Genomic DNA, 12,395 nt, shown 5'->3' with positions numbered 1-12,395 from the left:
GCACGGCGAAAGATAGGTGATAGACGAGAACATCGAGGGGGTCAAGCTTCGGCTTGGACTAGCTTGTCGTCAGTTTGTTACTCTGCCGCCGTGCTCTGCTACGCGGACGACATCTTTGTCTACGCCGGCTCGTTCGCATTTTCTCGTCGTGATGAGCGCATATATACGGACGGTAGTACGCCCCGGGCGGATATTCCCCAAAGGCCACCATATGGGGGCAACATCATAAAGTCGCACCGCGTTGCGCTGGAGGCGTCGTTCCAGAGGCTAGGTACTACAGCCCTTCCACTGCGTAGACTCCCGACGTGTTTACCAGAAATGTTAGGGAATTCAGGCGGTGGATATGCTTTGTGCATGCGCGAGAGAATTCAAATGGGAGCATATTATCGGAATCGCGAGTACTTCCAATACATAGATATACACAACTCGCCTTCAGTAGATCTTCGAAATCAACGGATCCAGTACATACTATAAGAATTACCAGTCGTCGCTGGGGTCGTCCACAACATCCAACGGTGGCCAAAACGAGTCCACGTCCACCTCATCTTCTATGCCACTTTCCTCTTCTCCCCGTTGCTGGAGTGGGCGCCGGCCAGACGCTTTAAGCATGCGAATCGCTTTCCAGAACATGCCCTCCGCCTGTATAGTAGCTGAGTCCGCGTTTTCGGGAAGGCGGCGTGAGCTCGTCGGTGCAACAATGACAGGTGATGTGTCGGGTCTGGACTCTGACGACGGATCCGCATGTTGCACGTAGAACAGCGTGAACAGTGGCTGTATGGTTGTCGCGCTGTGTTGTACCGTCAAAGCGAGAGTTGCGGCAAGGTAAGGACGCAATAGTTCTTCTGCCGAGCGATTGGAATTATCCAGAAGAGGCATGGAGACATAGAGGGCCCCTAGGTTGTGGATTTTTATTAGCCCAAATACACGGAAAATGCTGGACGACATGACCTACATTTGCCTCGCGGTGTAGACATACTACTTTCACCAGCGACCAAAACATTGACTGAAACTGTAGCAGATCCTTCCGGTAGTGAGCCCGGAGGAAATACCAGCAATGCCGTATCAATATCCGTAGCAGCATGCGAAGACTCGTTCTCTTCAACATAGGGATTCTCCCCAGCGGAATGGTCGATCGCGGTTGCTTGAGATTCCAAAAATGAGATTGGCTGGTCGATAATGGCTACGCATCTCGCCACTGCGTGAGCACTGTGCGTGGTAGACTGATCATCAGGCCGCGCCTCCGTTGTTCCAGGAAGATACTGTGAAGGCAAATAGTCCGGCGAAGCTACTATGAGACAGCATGTAAGCTGTTCGGGAAGGTCTTCCAGTTCAATCTTGAACTTCAACCTCTCATCGACTGAATCACTTTTAGGCCGCTCAAGCGACGCAATCTGTCGGCCAAGAATGTACGTTGTACCGTTCACAGCGGCGGTGCGACAAAATCCTTGCGCAATTTCGCCGAGCCCGCCGTAATGACCGACCAGGAACGGCGAAGGGCCATATCGTCCTGTAGAACGCAAGTATTGCTTGATACGGTGTAGGGCAGGAAGCGTCGGATCTGCATACAGATATGAACAATCGACTAGAGCGGACATGTGTAACATATACCTGACGGGGAAATGCAAAAGGCCAGCGCATACGCAATTGCGTTGGCTGAGCGATGATCCAGAGAGAATGCATCTTTCAGAAATTCCACGAAAGGTATCTCTGCCTTGCCTTCGATTTCCTTCGTTGTCTCGAAATCACCAGAAGCGAACATCAGGAATCGCATTAGCCTGCGCTTGTCCACCAGCGAGAGTTCCTTGCTCTTGAATACGTCCTCCTTGCTCCCAGGTACAGCCTTGACGGAGCCAGGACCGTCGTAGATGGCCACTTTCTCGAGCAGCTTAAAGCCCCCATAGCGAGATACGCCCGAAGCAATGAGAGCATCGATCAATGGGCCAGCCGACGGAATGATAGTAGGAGCAAGAGACAATGAATATTGTCGGGACTGCGCGAGCGAAGATGAACTACAGGAGATAGATGTGAATTTAGCTCGCTGCGAACGCGTATATGGCGATGCAGCATCGCTGCTGGTGCAGTGAGAATCCGCCCAAGCTGCGAGCTCGTCGAGAGTGAGAGAGGCTTCATCACCGCCATAGTATGGATTGGCATCGACGTGAGCCACGCTAAAACCCGCTTTCGAAAGTGCGCTGGAGACAAGCTGAGATAATGCGACAAAGACACAGCAGTATCATGCTCACGCAGCTGTGATAGATTCAGATAATCCAGTTCCGAGCACGACGACGTCGACATCCATCTTCAAGTCCTGGTGAAGGCGCGTCTGTACTCGCGAAGTCCCGACCCAGTCCCTCATGCCGAGGAATTGCCGAGAACGGCGGGGCATTGCCACATATAAGGAAGGTTTCTCCCACGGCTGTTGCCGTAGTTTTTCGTTTCCTTTTCGGAAAATTTGCGGTTTCCCTGGATCTCTCCCAACACCTCTGCTCTCCCTGAGTCCCTCCTCCTCACGATGGCCAAGTCAGCAGATAAGAAGGCGGACAAAAAGGCGGAAAAGAAGGCTTCTAAAGCCTCCCTCAAGGCAGCGGCTGCTGCGAAAGAGGTTGCTCCCCCCAAAGCCAAGCCAATATCATCCAAGGAGATTATAGCCAAAGCCAAAGTACTTTTCAACACAGTAGCATTTCCTGACCTACAGCTCATGCATTTCATTCTCTGCAGAGCAAATCAAAGGCTAGCAAGAAGAAGCAGGAGAGCAGCAGTGAAGAGTCGTCAGAGTCTGACGCTCCTGCCCCCAAAACTCAAGCAAAGCAAACGGTAAGCTCTCTTGGCCCTCTCTCAACACTAGGAAGAGCTGAAGAGTTTGTATCTCACACAGCCTGTGAAGGCACCAGCTAAAGCGGCCTCCTCATCCAGCGACGATTCAAGTTCTGAGGATGAGGCTCCCAAAACCGCCCAAGCCGACAACGCGAAAGCCAATGGCAAGGCAAAGGCCGCACCTCCGGCCCCGTCATCAGATTCAGAAAGCAGTGATTCCGAGGACGAGAAGCCGAAAGCGGCGCAAGTAAAAACCACCCCTAAAAAGGCTGCATCTTCATCGAGCGACAGCGACAGCTCGGAAGACGAGGAACCAAAAAAGGCTATCTCCACCCCTGCCAAAGCTGCGGCTACCCCTGCCAAAAAGGCGACGCCGGCCAAGGTCGTCTCAACGCCCGCAACAAAAGCTGCCCCGGCAAAAGCGGCAGCTAAGTCGGACTCAGACGACTCAGATGACGACAGCGACGAGAGCAGTTCGGAGGACGAAGCCCCCAAGGCTGCCGCGGCCCCTGCCAACGGTGCTGCTGCGAAGCAGTCGTCGGATGAGTCGGGTTCAGAGGACAGCTCAGATGACGAGGAAGATTCGGATGTCGAGATGGCCGACGCTGCTCCGTCGGCGCAAAAAGGCAAGCGCAAAGCCGATGACGACGCGGCGGCACCCGCGAAAAAGGCCAAGGTGGCGAATGACGATTCTGCGGCCCAGGGCGAATCGGGTGCTAACAAGTCGATTTTTGTCGGGAGGCTGTCATGGAACGTCGACAACGAGTGGCTTGCGCAAGAATTCGCCGACTGCGGCGAGGTTGTATCTGCGCGTGTCCAGATGGATCGCAACACAGGCAAGTCGCGCGGCTTCGCATACGTGACGTTCGCAACCGCGGAAGCTGCCCAGGCTGCACTGCAGCTTACCGGCAAGGAGATCGATGGCCGTCCAGTTAACATCGACATGACCACCGAGCGGGACCCGAACGCCGCCCGTCAGAACCGCGCCGCCGCGTATGGGGACAAGCCCAGCGAGCCGTCGGCAGTCCTGTTTGTCGGCAACCTCAGCTTCAGCGCGACGGAAGACCTGCTGTGGGAGACATTCAGCGAGTACGGCGACGTGAAGAGCGTGCGCGTGCCGACGGACCGCGAGACCGGCAGTCCGAAAGGGTTCGCGTACGTCGAGTTCTCGGACGTCGAGACGGCCAAGAGCGCGTATGAGGGCGTATCGGGCAAGGAGATCGCAGGCCGTGCCGTGAGGCTCGACTACTCGCAACCCAGAGATTCTAATGGTGGTGGAGGCCGTGGTGGACGTGGTGGATTTGGGGACAGAGGTGGACGAGGCGGATTTGGGGACCGAGGTGGCCGAGGTGGCCGCGGAGGCTTTGGGGACAGAGGCGGTCGCGGTGGAGGACGCGTAAGTTTGAGTTGCCCATGAACATGTCCCATAAACTGATCCATCACTTTGTAGGGCTTTGGCGGACGTGGTGGAGGCGGTCGCGGCCGAGGTGGTGATCGGGGCCGTGGTCGTGGCGGCGGTCGTGGAGGACCCCGCACCGGCGCAATTGCCGCTTCCGAAGGCAGGAGGGTGACCTTCGACGACTAAACCCATGTTTTGTCTTGCTTGATTTTATCCTGTGTATCTGTTTATGGATTGTGCGGCATGCCATGCTCCACGTTCGCCTTACGCTGATGACGACACAGAATGCATCACCAGTGTTGTTGGACGTATATATCATGGTTGAACAATAAAAGGCACATGTATGACACATGGAGAGATTAGTGACATGTATGTTAGATACAGTGGTAAGTCTGTGGGTATACGACAGTATGAACAGTGATGTGAGGCAGGAGCTTCAATCAAAAGACTACTAAACAAAGTGAACATCAAGCGTCGTGCGCAATAACATAAAGGGATGGCGGTCAAAAATAATTACGGCCGAACAAAATCATTTGAGCAAAATGTGGATATGAATCGCCACTAACCCAGACGTCCTTCTTGGGCAGCCTTGCGGATCGGATTCTGGCTAGGTTGGATGGCGCCACTTTTCTCCAAGCGATCGAACAAGACGAACAATTTCTCGGCTTCGCGTTCCTTCTCCTCGTCGGTCATTTCAATCTCCTGCTTGGGCTGCTCCGCGATCCCAGTAATAGGGTTGATGGGTACACCGGACGGCGTGGCCGCCGGTACGGTAGACGACGACGCACGAGCGGGCTGCCCCGTGATACCTTTATGGAACAGGAAGCCTGCGACATTGCCGTACCCGACGTACGACGCAAGTAGGCTCGCTGAAGAACCAGAACAACAGGTAAGGAAAGAGGTTACACTGAAGAACGCACGGCCGTACCGTCTGAATCGCATATAGAATACAGCATCTCCCCCACGGCAGACTTGAGCCGGGCGTGGTGCACCGATTGTAACAGCCGCAGACAGCGGCCCAAGAAATCCGCGCGCCCCTCCAGCGGGGACGTCCTGTCTAGATCCGCGGGCAAGATCCACTCACGCATGCGCACCCGCGTCGCCTCGTCTGCGACACAGACCTTGTTGATCAGCAGCACCAGCGGCACGAGCACGTCGTCTAGGCTCGCGTTTCCCTCTGCACGACACCGCTCCCGCACGCTAGAATCGTCCGAGTCCACCGCACCCGGCAAGTAATGGGTCAGCGACACGTCCAGTAAATCGTACGCCCGCAGGAGCAGGTCTGCCGCGGGCGTTGTCGGTGATCCGGAGCGCGACAGCGACCGCCGCCCGACCGTCAGCGCAGAAAATGCGCGGTCGAACGCATTATGCTTCAGGTCTTTTGCTGGCCCGAGGGTCGGCGACCCGTTGTTGCTTGCGCTCGCGCTGCCCGGCGACGAGTCCCGGCCCTTCACTATCGGACTTCGCGGAGACGACAGCGGGAACCACTTTGGTCGCAGCGATGATGTCACGGGGATTGTAATCAGTGAGTGAATTACATGTGTTAGCGGCGCAGCCAGAGGCGACGGCGCTGACGGTGGGAGTGCATTGAACGCTCTGAGTAGTGGGGGAAGAATTCTGTGGAGATGGGAATGATTACCAACCGCCCGTTGTACGGAGGAATTTGCTCACCCATCTAGCCGGTCACTCCAACAGTCACCCATGACTTTCTGGTCCTCGTCGTCTCCGGGGGAGGACGCCGGTGGGTCATCAACGATCTGAAGCGTTATCAGCAACTTGCGAGCATGCATCTCGCCCACACGCACCTTTGGATAGTGTAACAACAGATTAAACGTGAATTTAAGTAGATCGGTCATCGCCTCTCGTGAGAGCTTTGCGCTCGCCATGATGCTCTTCGTGAGGCCGTCGAGCTTTGCGCCTATGATTTCAATAATATTTCCAGAGTGGCCCTGCGGCTTCCCCTCAACGAGGGTCTGGATGAAAGTCGCCGACGACGCAACAGATATAGTACATAAGAACAGGATGCGCGAAGCCAGAAAAATGCGCTCGGGGTTGGTAGACTTCTAGCAGAGAGTAAGACGACCATGTACACGGACGCAGTCTGAGCCACTCACCTCAAGAAGGTCAACGGCCGCCTCGCCTCCACCAACATCCTTCTGGATGAAGGTGTCCCGGGCACTGCTAATAAGGAGCAGCGAGTTTGCTATACATCGAAGCGCCTCGTTAGAGGCATCGGCATTGTCTTTGAGCGCATGAGACAGTGCCAATAAAGTAGAGAGATTTGTGGAGGTGGCAATGACCTCCGAGCCTGCGGGGTCCTTGCCCAGTGTTTTTACAGCCAAGAGGGCTGGAAAAGCATCTAGGAATGGGCTTTGAGCAGAGCGACGACTAGACGCGAGGCACAGCCACACACCCTTGGGGGCCAGTCTCCCCTTCTTTCCGTTGCCAGAGCTCACTTTCGTCACATCATCGAGAATGGTTTGAATTAGCGATTTGCGTGTCGTAGTATCAATTTGAGACGGGAAGGCTGTGCGAGAGTCAAATACCAGCAATCAGCGAAGCTAGACGAAAGAGGCATACCATCTGTGATAGACTGCAGGACAGTATTCACATCAGACCTCGAGGACGAGGATGAGAGGGCACTGTAAGAGTCGAGATAACTCGGCATTTGGCTGTGTGCAGGTGCACAGGAGGACGAGGACGTCCACGGGCGAGCAGAGAATCTGATCGAAAGGGTCAGATGCGAGAATGGCGAGCGCGCCGCTGGACAAGTAGACGTGAGTCGTGCAAGCTCGTTGACAAATGCGTGAAAGACGGTGCGGGGAGCTAAGGAGAGGATGGAGACGACGAGCGAGCTGCGTCGAGGAGAAAGTAATGTGCAGAAAGGCAAAGGGTTGCCGCCTGCAGATCGACTCCATTAACCGGTCGCCGGAACGCTCGGGCTGATGTCCCTCTGGATCGTCTAATGAATTTCCCCTGGCAACGCGACAACCGATGCAAATACACCACGGTTGCTGCTCTCCGCACACACCCTCTCACACGTAGCCTGCAGATTCAAAACCGCGGGGAAATCTCCCGTTCGTGCAGCGGAGGGTGGGGATTCCATCTTGTTGCAACCATCATAAGTATTGGTCTATTCGAGATACTGAGATATGTATTCTCCATGTACCATATACCCCATGGCACGCGACTCCCTTCACCACTTACTTGGCGACATCCGGGAGAACGAATCCACCCGTCTCCCAGGCACAGCAGGGTCAATTACTCCGACACCTGCGCGGATGGACGGCATGCGCCTGTGCCGCTGGCGACGACCGGCGCGGCGTTTTACCTGAGTGGACTGTCAGCACCAAGCGGCGGTCGTGATGCGCTACGGACGACCGTAATGATGGGACCAGCAGTTGGCCACAAACCTAGCGCGATCATTTACAGAGCGGTCGGATCGTGGCCGCCTTCCATCGAGGATGGAAGGCTTGAATCCGTCTCGAGCAGATATTGAGAGAGCTCCGGAAAGGTCTGGGCGAGTATCTCGTCCAAGTGTCTGCGATACATCTGCCCGCCCGTCCACAATGAGCGACACATCTCGCGCGAGGACACATATTCCACTCACGTCAATTGCCTGGATCTTCCCGTTCATAAACTGGTTCTCCGTCGCCGCGCGCTCGAGCCTCTCCCGCGTCAGCTGCAGCGGGTTGCGCGAGTTGTCTATATCCGTGAGCACCTGCAGCGGCACCATCAGACCGACGTGTCTTGCCATATCATCGATGGTCGCCAGATGGCTAATGACTTCGTTGCTGTGTACAAGATAGTATGTGGGATGCGTAAGCGGCACGGGGAGAGCAATCACGACCTATGCTCACACTCGCGAACCAACCTGCTTTCCACCTCCCTGTTTATCTTTTTCCTTCGTCAAATCATTGACCACGGTTGTTCCGACGTTGTACAGCGCGTTGGCTAGTCCAAGCAATTCGAGCTCGAGATCTCCCTGAACGCCAGATGGCGCTGGGGACTCGGACATGCGAGGCGAATCGGGAGCTGGGACCTGCATTGAAGACGACGGGGCTCCTCGTACCGCGCGCTGTGAACGGAATGACAGTCTGGCGCGCTAACTACCTGCAGGTTCTGGGAAACGGGAAGGAAGATAAGGACAAGGACAAGGCTCGGGCACGCGGGGACGGGTATGCCTCAGGGGTGCTGACATAACCTCGCCTTGTCCTGGCACAATGATCGTTATTGCATATGGTTCGCTAGCTCCATCAGCAAAGTGCACAAAAGAATATAATACCATGTCAGATGATCCGAGATACGGTCAGGTTTGGGCTGAGTTGGGGTTTACTGGAGACCACAGTCTGCATTATCTGTGTTTGTCTATTCGGACATACTCACACCTGGGTTATAATAGGTTGACAGTTAGAACATGTTCTTCGTTTTCGCGCTCAAAATCTCCTTTTTTTTATTTGGTAAGAACGTGTTCTAAGTCCGACTGGCCTGCGAGTCTAGGTTGACAAGTGTGGTCTCGTACGACAAGTGCCCCTTTTACAGATATTGTTTCGCGCATGCCGCTGGCTTTGAAAATACTCAAGTGCCACCGCCGTTCCGATCGTTGTGAGGCTATGACTCATGAAACAGCGAGCTCAAGCGACCGTGGATCACAGTAAATATACAAATTTCGGATAGATGAAAGCAGATATCAGATATACATAATGAGCACTACAAGTAGAACGGAATACCATACACGACTGGCGCAGCACCAGTGAGATACTTGAGCTTGCAATGCTCTCTTGCCTTGGCGACAGCGGTAACAACGGAACATGCTTGGTCGCTGCGCTCCTGCGCTCTAGATACACCAACCGGCGTCAGCTGTAAGTCATCAAAGACGACTTGCGAGAATTTATCGATATCTCTGTCCGTGACGTCCCAGAGATTGGCTACTAGAGTCGGACTAGCAGTCTGTCGCATTAGCCAGTTCACAAAGAGCCGAGCTGGTCGACTCACCATCCAGCCAACATATAGTTATATGGTGTCCCCACGCGGTCAAAGTCGCCCATATGCTTCAGTGCTCCAGACGAGCAGCCCCACAGCATTGTTGCTGCACACCGTGACAGATGCCGTATCTTGGACGAACGAATATATTGTTCGGCCCCTCCATGGCCGAAGTATCTGGTGATGTATTAGTTGCATCAGCGTCGGGGCGTCATCAGCACGGGAAGATGCTTACACGACGAGGTCGTTCTGGGACAAAGCATCAACGAGTTCTTGCTCGCTGGGTTGGCGGCCAATGACACCGTCCCAGCCTACAGACCGCATACTTTTCAGCCAGCTCGCAAAGCGATCTTCCGTGCTCTTCAGGTCTCCGCTCGGGTTCAGTAGATAATACGTCTTCCCTGGGTCTAGGACGATCCTATCGACGAGAGACTGGGAAGCTGTATTGACTTGGTTGCTGTGTATCTGTGCATCGTTGGATCGTGGTTGTCGACGAGCAAGCTCAATCCTGTCAAGGAGGAAGTCCATATTGGGCACTCGGCTGATACTTTGACCTCTCAGGACCGGGATTGATTCCCAGGGGATGCCTTGGACGTTCTTGTCTAGAATGAGGAAGGTGTGGCTATTGTCCACTGTAGTCACCTTGTCCTTGATCTTCGTCGCATGTTCCTTCAGTACGTCTCTGATATCTATCACAAGCTGATCAACGTCAACTTCGGCGATGGCCACAGGGATCCCGTGGAATTGGTACAGATCCAAGACGAAATAGACCAGGTCCTCAATTTCTTCGTCGCGACAATCAGGTGGAAGTGCCGAAAAACATTCCATCAGTGCATCATCCAGAGTGACTTGAAGTACCCGCTTTTGATCGCGCATCATCAAACTCGCGGCGAAAATGCTTTCAATACGCGTTCGTAGCGCCAAAAAAACCGTTGAAGCATACTCATGCGGAGCACTAAGGATCGCCTGTAAGAATAGAGAAGTCTCAGGTAATCGTCCTAGGGGTCGCAATACTCGCTCACCTTGAATGCGCCAAACCAACAAAACTCGATGTTCTGGAGCAAGTCCCGCAGCCTTGCATCAAGTGCAGAGCGGCCAGCCCACCAAGTCGCACGAGCGGATTTGCTATTTTTTTGGACGCTGGCTGCTTGCCTAGTTCCTTCGTCATTGAGATGAAGGATCTCTTCGAGCTCCGTCATGGCGTCGTGGAACGAAAGATGCTCATTGTCTTCAGTGTCCCTGCGCTCTTTCAATGGCAAACAAAATACCATAGATTGCTGGCCAGCCCTCTGCCGGCTAACAAATATGTAACTCTTGTCTTCAGTGACATTGATGTTCACAATCGTCCAATGCAATGGGAGATCATTACAGCTCGAGGATACATCGCTACCAGCGAAGGGTCGAGACTGGTATCTTCGTCTCACGACATTCCAATACTCCTTGAGCTGCGGTGACATTAAGAGCGCTTCTGACTCGTCATCCAAGGCATCAGATGCATCGAACCTTAGACGTCGACGACTCAGTTGGTGAGGGATTGGCGACCCATTAGACGCCATCGTAGGCCACTGCAGATCGTCAAATGCTACGGGGTCGGAAAATTTATATTTGATTGCTTCGAGCATTTCGCGTCGAAGGGCGATCGAACTAGCAGTGTCTGTAGGGTCACAGGAATGAACGAAGAAAATCGGCGAATAGAGAGAAAAGTAATACCAAATAGATGAGCAATGACCGAAGCGCTTGATGAATCTTTGTCGCCAAGAGAGCTGCGTAATGCCCGAATCATCGCCAAAGCCAAGGACGTATCTCGGACATGCGGTACACTGCCTCTGACTGCGATAGCTGACATATCAGCTTGCAGCGAATCTTCGGTGGCGTATAACAGGTTCAGGATGTCACGAGCAGTGGATGATAAGACCGGTTGACGTCGACTCGATATTCCCATCGGAATGGTGATTACTACTCATGGTTCAGTGACTTAAGAAAATGAAACAGCAACGGACATACCGGACTCAGCCAAGGAACCCAAGAACATATCACCACGAAATTGCGCATATGCATCGTCGAGCGTGAGCTTGGCCATAAGAACGCTTTTCTCTGCCTAACAGGTACACGACATTGAATTATGATGATTTCGCATTACACGATGAATCAAACTGGCCACATACCTTAGTCTCTGCGCTCAATGGCAATGAAGTAAAACGCTCTAACAGCGCTTTATATTCTCCTCCCGCGTCATGGAGCAATGACACTGAAGAAGATATAGATTTGTCAATTTAATGCGATATTTCGACCATAATTGAACTGACCATGTTGTCGTAGAACTGCCGCAAGAATGGTGGGTAACAACGCATCTGAAGAACCTTGTGAAGTCGACAGTCGCGGGTGGCTTCCAGATGACCTCCTTCCACTACTACAAGTATCAGACACATGTTGCTGAGGCACTGATGCTGCGCTCACCTGATGGCCATCCCATCGAGAGTAGAAAAGGTCTTGTCCAATTCATCCAGCATTACTATAGCCTTCTCATAGAGTACCTGGGCGTCTTCGAAATTGCGACTTCGTTGGTTGTATTCGCCACGCAGACGGACGAGATCTGCTGCATCGGGGCCAGCTACATCCGTGAGCAAATTCGTCGCTCGCATAAGTGTTGCAAAGCCCTCTTCTAGGTGTCCGAGCTGCAAGAGCATTTCTCCGCTTCGGGCCAGAGCACGACTAACAGTAGCCAGAGCATTCAGTGATTCCGCGAAGTCGCAGGCTTGCCGAACGAAGTACTCGGCCTCTCGGGGAGATCCTCTAGCGCAGTATGCATGTGCCAGTGCAAAGAGCGTCTCAAGAAGACCTTCCGCGATGCGCCACTCAATGCTCTCCATGAATGCCCTAGGCTGAAAGATTTTGTGCGGGATTGATTGCTCGCCGGCTGACTGGTCTTGCTTGCCACCATCGTCCTTGACCTCAAATGGGTTGTCATCGCCTGTGTCTGGCTTCCGACTGGGGTGGAGACGAGATAAGGTGTCTAAGGCACGATTCCACAACCGAAGCGACTGAAGGAGGGCATCCAGCGATGTTGATGGCTCGTCCTACCCACCATTCAAGATATTAGTGTAATGGAACAGAAAAGTCATCGACAAATACGAACTCGTGAATATTGAACCACGGAAAAGACATGTGCTGCAACGGCAGTTATTTCCACGACAGCCGC

General features: G+C 53.6%; 4 protein-coding genes across 4 annotated transcripts; 1 reads left to right on the top strand and 3 right to left on the bottom strand.

Annotated features, from left to right (window-relative positions):
- Nucleotides 1-477: 477 nt before the first annotated feature.
- Nucleotides 478-2,299, bottom strand: FIBRA_08636 (uncharacterized protein; the record flags this gene model as incomplete). Its single annotated transcript, XM_012330271.1, has 4 exons — nucleotides 478-893; nucleotides 953-1,558; nucleotides 1,609-2,192; nucleotides 2,244-2,299. 4 exons carry the CDS (start codon nucleotides 2,297-2,299, stop codon nucleotides 478-480), a joined length of 1,662 nt encoding a protein of 553 aa, XP_012185661.1.
- Nucleotides 2,300-2,354: 55 nt separating this feature from the next.
- FIBRA_08635 (uncharacterized protein) lies at nucleotides 2,355-4,399 on the top strand (the record flags this gene model as incomplete). Its single annotated transcript, XM_012330270.1, has 5 exons — nucleotides 2,355-2,403; nucleotides 2,526-2,659; nucleotides 2,719-2,814; nucleotides 2,876-4,210; nucleotides 4,265-4,399. 5 exons carry the CDS (start codon nucleotides 2,355-2,357, stop codon nucleotides 4,397-4,399), a joined length of 1,749 nt encoding a protein of 582 aa, XP_012185660.1.
- A 375-nt stretch (nucleotides 4,400-4,774) lies between these two features.
- On the bottom strand, nucleotides 4,775-8,231 carry FIBRA_08634 (uncharacterized protein; the record flags this gene model as incomplete). Its single annotated transcript, XM_012330269.1, has 10 exons — nucleotides 4,775-5,082; nucleotides 5,142-5,830; nucleotides 5,885-5,970; nucleotides 6,019-6,276; nucleotides 6,328-6,572; nucleotides 6,627-6,740; nucleotides 6,794-7,114; nucleotides 7,421-7,544; nucleotides 7,644-8,007; nucleotides 8,074-8,231. The coding sequence occupies 10 exons, from the start codon at nucleotides 8,229-8,231 to the stop codon at nucleotides 4,775-4,777; spliced, it is 2,667 nt and encodes an 888-aa protein (XP_012185659.1).
- Nucleotides 8,232-8,923: 692 nt separating this feature from the next.
- Nucleotides 8,924-12,361, bottom strand: FIBRA_08633 (uncharacterized protein; the record flags this gene model as incomplete). Its single annotated transcript, XM_012330268.1, has 10 exons — nucleotides 8,924-9,155; nucleotides 9,209-9,373; nucleotides 9,432-10,162; nucleotides 10,219-10,850; nucleotides 10,907-11,152; nucleotides 11,201-11,294; nucleotides 11,362-11,444; nucleotides 11,503-11,603; nucleotides 11,654-12,273; nucleotides 12,329-12,361. The coding sequence occupies 10 exons, from the start codon at nucleotides 12,359-12,361 to the stop codon at nucleotides 8,924-8,926; spliced, it is 2,937 nt and encodes a 978-aa protein (XP_012185658.1).
- Between the last annotated feature and the right edge of the window lie 34 nt (nucleotides 12,362-12,395).

This window comes from Fibroporia radiculosa, assembly GCF_000313525.1.
Source record: "Fibroporia radiculosa TFFH 294 genomic supercontigs, scaffold1297, whole genome shotgun sequence".
In the NCBI taxonomy this organism is placed as follows: Eukaryota; Fungi; Basidiomycota; class Agaricomycetes; order Polyporales; family Fibroporiaceae; genus Fibroporia; species Fibroporia radiculosa.
This window is presented reverse-complemented; position numbering and strand designations above follow the sequence as displayed.